The sequence below is a fragment of the Gastrolobium bilobum genome, unplaced genomic scaffold (assembly GCF_033153095.1).
Source record: "Gastrolobium bilobum isolate Gb01-03AN ecotype WA unplaced genomic scaffold, APGP_CSIRO_Gbil_v1 utg23084, whole genome shotgun sequence".
NCBI lineage: Eukaryota > Viridiplantae > Streptophyta > Magnoliopsida > Fabales > Fabaceae > Gastrolobium > Gastrolobium bilobum.
In genome coordinates, this window is record NW_026898803.1 from 1 (window position 1) to 11,332 (window position 11,332).

Genomic DNA, 11,332 nt, shown 5'->3' on the forward strand with positions numbered 1-11,332 from the left:
TATCTTTCGTTTTCCTCCAGGGTCATACCTATTCACTACCTTCTGCGGTCCTACTAATAACCTCATACATAAAATCTCATCTGATGGAACTTCAAGAGAGATCCGCTATGGGCTGTTTCTCTTAGGTATCTGACCACAAGGAGGTCCCGAAGGCTAACTCCAAGGGAAGTTCCCCTCAATATAGACCTTTCATGAGAATTCTCTATCTCATAGGATACTATCCTCATGGAGGTAATACCACTACATCCATGGAAAGGTCATTGCATACAATTTACCATCTTTTAGCAATCAATACATAGTCTAGTCTTTAATTACTAGACATAACGAGTCACACAATCATAATTGAGTCCACAGTCTAAGCACGTGTGGCTCCAACCTCAATAAACTATGCATGTCATATTAATCTACATGCGTCATACCTCCCGTCAAGTATGGGAACCTCTCTAGCTGGGGTTGGGTCGAAGTGCTAACATGTGCCGCTGCTGGAAGACCAGAGACCACTTGCACATGAGCAACTCGTCCCACGATTTGGGGACAATCCCTCGCATAGTGACCAGGTCTAGCACACTTGAAACATACGTTTTGACCCATCAAACAAACGCCCTTGTGATGCCTCCCACAGTTGTCACACTGGGGCACAAGAGGTCTTTCATTGTCCCAACTCTGTTGACTCCCGCTTCTCTTAAACTTTTCCTCAGATTGTTTAGCTTGTAATCTTTCTTTAATATTCCTGTCATCCATCTTCTTACCCTTTTCTGAAGTAGAGCCAATTGCTCCACTAGCACCAGATGCTTGTGCCTCGGAAGACTTCTTACTTTTCGGCACACCATAAACTTCTTCCACCTTCCGGCATTGGTTCACGAATCTACTAAACTCTCGGATGTCACAATTTGACATCTTTCGAGACATCTTCTCATTTAGACCCCATTGAAATTTAGAGATCATCTCGGCCGGAATGGGTAAGGCTCTCCCATAGTTAGCATATTTCACCAATTCATTGAACTTGGCGAAATATTGGTCAATTGTCATCGACCCTTGCTTGAGATCGTTATACTCATTCTGTTTCTGTTCCCTAGCCTCCCTAGGGAAGTAGTTATCCAAGAACAACGTCTCGAACAACCGCCAGGTGATTTCCCGGCCTTCAGCTTCTAATGGCTGCACGGTATTGGTCCACCAATCTTCCGCTTCCTCTTCCAGCATATAAACACAGTAGGCCAACTTCATTGCATCAGGGCATCTCATCACCCTGAATATCTTCTCCATAGCTTGGAGCCATTTCGCAGCCGCCATTGGCTCATAACCTCCCTTAAAAGAAGGAGGTTTGTGTTTTGGAAAGCCATCAATCTTCTTTCTTCAGCTTCATGCTCGTCAACACGCTCAACACGTGGTTGACGAACCTCAATGTGATGGCTATGACTATCAGAATGGTGGCTAGCCTCACCTTCATTGTTACCCGCTACACCCTCTTCCTGTGAAGGAGGTGGAGAAGGCGTAGCAGTGTGAGGAGGAGGAGTGGGTTGCCGGTTCACGGGCCTAGGATCCCTCAACGTCCTCAACTCGGTCATCATCGCGGCCATAGCAGTCCGCGAGTCTTCATTTGTCTTTAACAAATTTTCATTGGCTTGCCTGCTAGCAGCTAACTCTCTCTGAACGGCTGCAAGAGCTTCAGCCACGGGATCAGGCGGTACGCCCGTTGCCCCACGGCCACTTCTGGGCCTCACAAGAGCAGCCAAAACAGGTTCTGGCTGAGCATTGGTGTTTGATGGTCCGGGGTTGTTTCGGTGCCTCGTCAGGTCACTACACATGTTACACAAAGAAGTGAGTTGATCAGGCCCACACTTAGTGATCACAAATGCAATAATCATCAAGAGTACTAAAACAACTATAAAGCATCAAACACTAAGCATACTCAACAATAGCTAACAGTTATTCCCGACGAAACTGCTCTGATACCATAAAATGTAACACCCCGTTCTAGAACCGGTTTGTTAACATCGCATTATGATATTAAGCGCAGTTACAATCACATTGGCTCAATTAAAAATCCGGATAAATTTTTCTTTTTAAAACGACGCCGAATTTAAAATATCCAATTGTGTGATCATAACCATATTACTTTGCGGAATCAGATAAACCAAGCTTAACATCATGTTCTTATTCCATTTTTAAACCATTAATTTACTTCTTATTTATTTCCCAACTTCTACTATGTTGTAGATCTCTTCGTTAGCTACTCGTGGTTTCAAACCGCTCCTCATTTGGAGCCCTGTAGCTCAAGTTATGACAATTTTACTAACTTAGGTGTATGCTGAAAAACTACGCGGGCAGGGCGCTTAAGCGCGCTCCAGGGAGCTTAAGCGCCCACAGACAGAGGGAATTTACATTTTTAGCCACCAAGGGCGCTTAAGCTCGCTCCAGGGCGCTTAAGCGCGCTACCTGGGCGCTTAAGCCCCCATTTTGGGCGCTAAAGCCCCAGGCGGCAGAAAGCTTTTGGTCTTCACAGGTGCATCAGGGCGCTTAAGCCCCCTCCTGGGCGCTTAAGCCCCCTGAGCAGGCTTAAGCCTCCATTTGCAGGCTTAAGCCCCCTCTTCTGGGCAATTTCCTATACTCATATTTTTCATGTATCTTTCTTGGGGAATCAATCCTACACATTTTACAACCTATTTAACAAGCTTGTGATATCCCTATATCATTGCTTAACTCTCATCCTCTCATCATTGATTTAACGGAAATTGGGCAGCATAACCTTTGTTTTCTCAACGTTTCCCAACTTAGCACAAGGTACCTAATTGACTTTCCAGCTCAACATATCCAATACATAAAAATACATTCATGCATTTAACTTACAGTAATCATCATACACAAATATCTTCATTACTTACAATATTACATCATGTCTTAATTACAAATCTCATATACATGCCAAAGGACTTAGCTACAAAATGAACATGATCAAAGCAAGTAACCATGTATCAGATACCCATTACTACTACAATGATCATGCACTAAGTCCTCCAAAATACATCATATGACATCAAAATATACATATAGCAATGCTAAATGGCATGCAACTCAACATGTCCAGCTATCAGGTACAGTCTACTCATGCTTCTTGCCTCGATCAACCTCACCTCTATCAGTACCTGAAATGATGCCCCACAACACGGGGTGAGATATACGAATATATCACAGTAAACCAGAGGTCCTTGGAGATCACTCCACCCTAAGGTTCACTTTGATGTACACATAATCATAATAGCTTAACACATTCTTATCAGCAAGCATCACATGGACTTCCAAGAGAGATCCACTAAGGGCTGTTTCTCTTAGGCTCTTACCACATGGAGATCCACATAGGGCTGTTTCCAAGGGAAGTCCTTTCCTTAATCTATTCAAAGAGAGATCCTCAAAGGGCTATTTCTCTTAGGCTCTTACCACATGGAGATCCACCTAGGGCTGTTTCCAAGGGAAGTCCTTTCCTCAATCTAGGAACCTCCAAGAGGGATCCACATAGGGCTGTTCCTCTTAGGCTCTAACCACATGGAGATCCACATAGGGCTGTTTCCAAGGGAAGTTCCTACCAATCATCCTCATCATAATACTATCACTCATAACCTCAATCACAATCCTCAACCATTACCTCATTCATTATTGCTACTTCTATAATCATTCCTCAATTACTCTTAAACAATCAAACATCAACCAATAATCATCAATCAATCATAACATGTATCAATGCATGAATCAATGCATGAGCATACAATCACTATCATAATTACATATCACATCTCATAAACCATTTCTCCTCAACGGAGTATGGTGGAACACTCAATGGGATCAACCACAAGGTCCAAAGGTTTACCTTGCTCTTTGAGCTTTCCTCAATTGCACACAACCCCAAGGGTTGGTCACTCCACTTGGTCCTCTTGCCTCAATCCTATCAACACAAGGAATACAATCAAACAATGCTAACAATGCAAGGAAATCCATAGTTCCAAGCCTAGATTTCTCCAAACATCAAAGCATACTAAAATAACACTATAAACTCATTTCTACCGATTAAATGTCATTCCTAGCATTTTTCACAACATACTCTAAGCCTCATTCTTCCTTGAACATAGCCAATCTACTCAACATTTCATAAAAACCCTAAAACACTATTCATTAACCCTAAACTCATGCAAATCTCCAAGAATCATGTGAAAGAGAGTGGAAACTTACCACCAATGATCACACAATAGAGGAATGAGTGTTCCTCAAGCTTCCATGGAGGTAGAAACTCCCAAAACCCCACACTTCTCAAAAGGGGCGAATCTTTGGGGACCAATATCTCTCTCCACAAGGACTCCCACTCAAAACCAAGCTAGGATTATGAAAGAGGGGAAGATTTAGAGTAGTTTAGGCTTTTGAATCACCCAAAACGGTTGGGATTTGCTCCCACTAGGTTTTCCCTCCTTCTTCCTCTCTTCTCCCTCTCTTCTCTTCTCCTCCTTTCTGTTTGCTGTCGACGGGCAATGGGGGGAAATGGGTTCTTCTTTGTTCTTTAGTCACTTAACATAGGTTAAGTGACTTTAAGCGGGTATTGGTTCGTCTATCTATTCAACTCCATTAATTACCAAACTTTACCCAAAAGTCTGGAATATTATTCTAGGAATATTACTATTTTTATTTTTATATTTTGGGTACTTTCGCCAGTACCCATTTATACCCCTTAATTTTCACTGAGTACACTTTTTAACTCTAAGTGACTCAGATTCATTTAATTAAGTCTTTTACTTAATTTTACTCACTAAAACATGCTTAATTATTTAATTAAAATTAATCAATTAAATGCTTAAGTTTGGGATATTATATTTATCATGTTAACAATCTTTTATGCAAGTATAAAATTAAGTAAATTATAATCACTATAAATGCATTGCGGTAGTTAATGTTAATTGAAGGCTATAAAAATGTACATTTACGACATAAATGTTTTCTAATATCATTTAGAAAAATGCTAGATAGCCACAACTTTTTTGGTCATAATTTTTTACTGAATGATTTGTGACTTTTGGATAGGTGAGGGGTTCCTACCATATCCATTCGACAAATACACTTGAATCTGAGTTCTGTCAAAATTCTGGCTAATTTTTTCTAGCTGTGTAATGTTAACTCTATAATTTATTTATTTATTTATTATTATTATTATTATTAATAATAAGAGAACAATCAATTGTTGTCTACTTACAAGATCTCTGTGCTTGAATCTAATTTATCATTCTATTTCTATTTTTCTGGCAAGACACCAATAATCTTAAAGAAAAATGTGGTTTAATTGTTGTTATTGTTGAAAATATTCAAGTGTAAGTAATAATAAGTCCTGCATCGGTTAGAAATGAACCATGTAAAGATCATATAAGTACAAAAAACTCATTGACTCATAGCCTTAAGGATTTTAGGTTGAGATATGGCATTAGCTCATTCATTGTGATTTGTCATTTGCCCTAGTGGTGAAGGTATCATTTGCAAAGAATTTTGTGCTCATTTGTATCTTTTCAACAGTGGTATCAGAGACAATGGTTTAGCTAGGCCAAGTATTTGGAAGCCTTTACAAGAGGTTAGTGTGACTATAATACTTAAAGAGAAGATACTTTCGCCGAAGTTGTCTTTAGTGGGAGCATGATGTTGGGACTTACACTTAAAGAGGTGTGATGAAAATATTTAAGTGTGGGAAGTGGTGAAGTCCCATAGCGGGTTATGGCTTGGCCTATGTCAGGTCAGGCCAGACATGTAGACTAGGCCGAACTTAATATATTTAGTAAAATAGAATAGATTCAAATCTTTAAAATAGTCTTTTTTTAGTAAACAGGCAAAATAATTTTTTTTATAATACCGGCCTATATCATATTTATTTAAATAAAATTATCATTAAAATAATTTTAGTTAATAAACTATTATATTTTAATTTTTTTTTCTAATCTTGAAATATTTTTAAATGTCTAATAGGTTCAAATAGGCTAAGAGGTGTAGATTAGGCCTTTTAATTTATAAACATAAGTCAAACCAAGCTTGTGATTTAAAAACATTGGCTAAACTAAAGTTATAATTTAGCATATAAATAATTAATACACTAAGTTAGACTCAAAATATCTTACATAGTCCTAATTTATATAGGCAAAAGTCTAATTCAACTCAACCTATTTACACCCTTTGATATCACTCTATTTTTCCACCATTTTTAGAATTATATTAATTTTTCAAAATAATTAAGCCCAAACATGCGAGGAAATTAGTGACTCCATTGAAATATTTTTAATGATAAATATTAATTCAGTTTGCAGTTGCAAAATCTTTGTTAAAACAATAGTAATTAATAAAAGGGAAAAATATTTCTGCAGTTATTGCAGATAAGTTATCTGCATTTTTTCCAAAACGACGTCGTTTTGGTATTGAAATTTTAAAAAATTATAAATACAAAGACTATTATAACTCTGAAATAAATTAAAATTACAAATATACCATGATTTCCGTCCCAAAACGACATCGTATTGGACTTACTGTAGATAACTTATCTGCAGTAACTGCAGAAAAAACGAACCATTAATAAAAATAGGTCCAATGACGTACTACTAGAGATTCTCCAGAAAAGATTATCCTCAACAATTTTTCCTTATAAGAAGACTACTCAACCTCACCATAAATATGGCAGTGAGGTTTGAACAATGCAAACCACTCAAATCCCTCACAATTAGATGAATCATAGTGACTTATTTTCATATCCTTTTTGTGTTTATTTTAAAATGCATCAAACATAAAATAGAATCCAATTATTACATTCATTTCTATTCCAACACATCTACCAAAAGCTACAATAATATAACTAGAGTAAGATACAATCAAAGCTAAGACTTCTAATTGAAGGAAAATTAATTCACATAAGCATGACAAATACAAAAGTTTTTATATATACCCGAAAACAAAATCATTGTGGAATATGTTTGCATTTAGTCATGCCAAACATCAATGCTTCTTTACTTAAGCAGGTCATTGGTCCAAAATATAAGGCTGGGAGGTATATCAAGTTCGGTTTAGTAAGAAATAGAGCCATTTTCTTAACTCAATTTTGATTTATGAAATATTTGAGAATGATATTAATTATGTTTTTAGAGGCAATGAATTGAATTCAAATTTATAACTAAATAAAACTCTTTATATATATTTAACGACAAAATAATTTAATCAAATTATAAAATTAAATATTAAATTAAAACACTATTATTGCATTTTTTATTAACAAATTATTAAAAATTCTAGTTCATGCTCTATACAAATGTAAAAGATGACCATCGTGGGTCGCAATCGCAGAGAGATTATTAAAAGGGTATATTATTATTTTCAGTGCATGAACCAAACAAATGATGGAGCATTTTTTCTTTCTTTTAATATACCTAATTGTGCTTTAGGTAGATGCATGTACGTACAAATGAATGTAAGTATAATAAAATGGAAGATATTCCAAAATCTTTTGTATTATTATTAAATGAGATTAGTGTTTCTCATATTATAGCAGGTAAAATTATCTCCTATACACACATAAAAATATGTAGAGCTTATGTGAGATTATGTGAAGAGAAAAAGAAAATATGAATCTCACACACTTTTATGTATATATAAAAGATAAAATTATCCCCTACAATATAACAAACATTAATCGCTTATTATATATAAGCAAACCACCATTTTGTTGTTTCACTTATAGAGTCTACCTATGTTTCGAAATACGACGCAGGTATATACCAAAGAAAAAAAAAAACGAGGTAGGCACCATTTCAGCCATTTAAACTGTCGGAAGATGTTGAATTTTCAAACTCACAAAGTCAACCAATAAAATTAACCGTAAATGCTTTGTTACCCTCAAAATGTGATGATTGATTATCCTTTCATTTAGTAGTAGCATAATCACATTATATGAGAAATTTCAGTCATTTTTTGAGGTTTACGAATTTCAATGACAAAACTTATGAAATAGAATACAGAAAATAATTATTTTAATTATTTATATTTGATATATCAATGAATGATTAATTTTTTTTACATACATTACATGAAAATTTATCGAAAAAATAAAATAAAAATTTACATGACATAATTATATTAAAATAAGATATGAGATGATCTATTTCCATATAAATGTTTAATAGAAAAAGTACCTTGTACTAATTAATATAAATTACGGAAACTCATGAATCCTTTGAATTTGTAATGAGACAATACATATATTTATTTATCTTGTGTTAGCTTTTTTTTTATTAAAGATAAGAAAACAATAATTGAATTCAAAGTTATTCGATATGATAACATATAAGGAATTAAATTTCCTACAAGATTCATTATGCAAATGCTTTTTGCACGAATTCCAAGAGCATTTGAAGGAAGGTATTTTTTATGGAGGTTTGCACCTATTATGTCACATGACACAAAAAAGTTTCCTACACACATAACATTTTGTGGGATCCGCACTTTTTGAAGCAAAAAAAAAAAAAAAAACTAAGGCACGCAAAAAGAATCTCTATAACATTACACAATCATTTTTCCTACAACATAACTCTTATAAAACCCATTTTTTATTTTAATTTTTCGCAAACGTCATTTTGCATTATAGAGAATGTAAAACCAACATATATTGGAAGAGATGAACCATTAATCAATTTATGTTCTTTTTCATTAATCAATGTATGCCTCTCTTTGCTAACGACAAAATGTTTGCATTTATAATTTTGTATAAACACTCATTTAAGTTTAATAATATGTTAGTGACCCTAAGGTCTCCTACATAGGAGAATAGTGGGTTCTGAATTAATTAATTCTTCCAAGGGCCTCCAAGGTTTGTTCTTTTTTGCTCATTTTAGGGTCTTTGATCCCTTTTAATCATACCAAATCATTGGTCAAAAGCTTACCTAAAGCAATGCACATTAACTATTTAGCACTTTTGGTAAACCAACTCTGTAGTTTTGACATTTTACAACGTGTTCATGTGTACAAAATGGTACAGCAAGTACCTTATTTCTCAGTCTCACCATTATTGATCACTTATATCTAGTTTTAACCATCGGTGAAACACATGGTACAGCAACATAGATATCACACCACATAACTATTTACTAACACCATTTTATGATCATCATCAATATCATCAAACATTTATCACAAACTAGTTAGGGTCGGTGCCAAATGATTCACCTTATAAATATTGTTATTTTCTTTTACGGACAATTCGTTACATCTAACGTCAACCCCCATTCTTAATAATTTAAAATTAACATCCATCTAACTTAAATTTATGCATACCCATTTCCCTTTCCAACTTCAAAATTTGATTGGCTAGTATAGTTTTGATGTGTCTTATTCATTACCAATTCACTTGCACATAATGGTTGAATTTCATGACAACTAAAACATAATGTTGAAGTATCCTGAAAGATGAAATGAGGGTTGCCTATAACGACAAAGCGTGCCAGCTTTTTGGGGACGAGGGAATCCCATCAAACTTAATATTTTTATGTTGCTTACTTGGAATGCTATCAATAAGTGAAGATTTTGGTACCAAATAATGAAATTTGTCAACAAGGTGGACTCACATTTGGTTCTTTCTTCCCCCTGAAAAAACTTTGTTGTTGAACATAAACTCTTTCTATTGTCTAAACAAGAGTGGTGAGTGGTGACAACCATTTTATAATGACATTTCCCTACATGCTTTTTCTAGCTTTCAATTCAAAGTGCTTTCTATCCAATCATTTATCACCCCACACAAAGGACATATTGTTTTTATTTAAATGTCTGAATGAACTGGCAGCATCTTTGTTTGAACCTTAACCTCCTTTTTTAAGTACCCTTATTTGATGTTACACTTGTTAACTCTCAAGGGCAAGGGATATCTTGATTTAGCAAAGGTAAAGTTTCCAAAATGGGAAGGCAACCTTGTTGTGATAAGGTTGGTTTGAAGAGAGGTCCATGGACAATTGAGGAAGATCATAAGCTTATGAATTTCATCCTCAACAATGGTATCCACTGTTGGAGAACAGTTCCAAAGCTTGCAGGTATTTTTTCTGAAAATTCTGTTCATGTAATATAACTCTTAAGTTGATGACTTTGCCTTAGAGGGGTATCAAACCTAGTGCATTTTTTTTATTTTACATGTTGGTGAAAAGGTTTGCTAAGATGTGGAAAGAGCTGCAGATTGAGATGGATTAATTATCTGAGGCCAGACCTCAAGAGAGGTGGATTTACAGAAATGGAAGAGGATCAAATAATAGAACTACATTCAAGACTTGGTAATAGGTATAGTACATGTTTTTGAATTGTCACTTACATGCACTAGAAAAAATGGCATGATTTTTGTACATTGTGTATGTGATGAAGCCTTTGACATGATGTGAGTGGATACTAATTTCCTCTAACATAATAAAGCACATTTTCAGGTGGTCTAAGATTGCTACACATTTTCCAGGGAGGACTGACAATGAAATCAAGAACCATTGGAACACAAGAATCAAGAAGAGGTTGAAGCTCCTTGGTCTGGACCCTATGATGATCCAGAAGCCAATTGAGCAAAAGGAAAATTCTGATGATGACAAAAATAAGACAGGCCTAATGCAAAATACTTCAGAAGGGTGTGAAGAAGGTGTGGAGAATAAGTTCTTGGACATTCATGGCATAGAAGAAATGCCAAAAACAGAAGAGAAAAGAGAAGAAAACAAGGTGAATTGGGATGATACCACTGGAGTTTTAAACAATAATGAAATGCTATGCTCACAGTTGGACATGGGATTGTGGATGAGTCAAGAAACCAAAACCAATACTAGTTCTTGTTGTAGTTCTTCTTTCTCTCTGGATGATTCTAGCAACCTTTCTATAGGTGAATCCTCTTTCCTTCAGGAAAAATCCTTACAGCAATGGGTTGATGATTTGGACTCCATTCTCTCATGGGATAGCTTCAGTCCTCTTGAAAAGGATATTTTCTTCATGGAAAATAGGCAATAAACAAGCATAACCACCCCTTAAAACTACCTCTATTTTTACAATCTTTCAAGCTATGACATGTTATAAAAGATTATCTAAAGAATATTGCCTCTTCCATCCATGCATTTTCTTCCCCACAATACCCCTAAATTAATTTTAATTATGTTAATGTGATGATGATTCTATATTGTTGAATGGGAAATGGATATTTATAATTGCTTGTTCCTTCACCATTTGGATTGAGCTCCTCAACAACACCCCACAAGCCAACTCAATGTGGGGCTGAAAAATGCAGAGTTGATAAGATCATCACTTTTTCTTGTCTCCCCTA

The 11,332-nt window shown here is 35.4% G+C and overlaps 1 protein-coding gene and 1 long non-coding RNA gene across 2 annotated transcripts; one reads left to right on the top strand and one right to left on the bottom strand.

Annotated features, from left to right (window-relative positions):
• Positions 1 to 2,984: 2,984 nt before the first annotated feature.
• On the bottom strand, positions 2,985 to 4,674 carry LOC133284262 (uncharacterized). Its single transcript, XR_009747884.1, has 3 exons — positions 4,222 to 4,674; positions 3,863 to 3,937; positions 2,985 to 3,143 (listed from the first exon to the last, which is right to left on the bottom strand). It is a non-coding gene; the product is annotated as an uncharacterized LOC133284262 (long non-coding RNA).
• A 5,272-nt stretch (positions 4,675 to 9,946) lies between these two features.
• Positions 9,947 to 11,022, top strand: LOC133284261 (myb-related protein 315-like). Its single transcript, XM_061481255.1, has 3 exons — positions 9,947 to 10,079; positions 10,191 to 10,320; positions 10,461 to 11,022. Exons 1-3 carry the CDS (start codon positions 9,947 to 9,949, stop codon positions 11,020 to 11,022), a joined length of 825 nt encoding a protein of 274 aa, XP_061337239.1.
• The last annotated feature ends 310 nt before the right edge of the window (positions 11,023 to 11,332 follow it).

Bases quoted from the DNA above. Each gene is read 5' to 3' on its own strand.
- LOC133284261 (XM_061481255.1), top strand. From the start codon at position 9,947: ATGGGAAGGCAACCTTGTTGTGATAAGGTTGGTTTGAAGAGAGGTCCA. The intron at 10,080-10,190 runs GTATTTTTTCTG...GTTGGTGAAAAG, and splicing joins AACAGTTCCAAAGCTTGCAG to GTTTGCTAAGATGTGGAAAG. The intron at 10,321-10,460 runs GTATAGTACATG...GCACATTTTCAG, and splicing joins CATTCAAGACTTGGTAATAG to GTGGTCTAAGATTGCTACAC.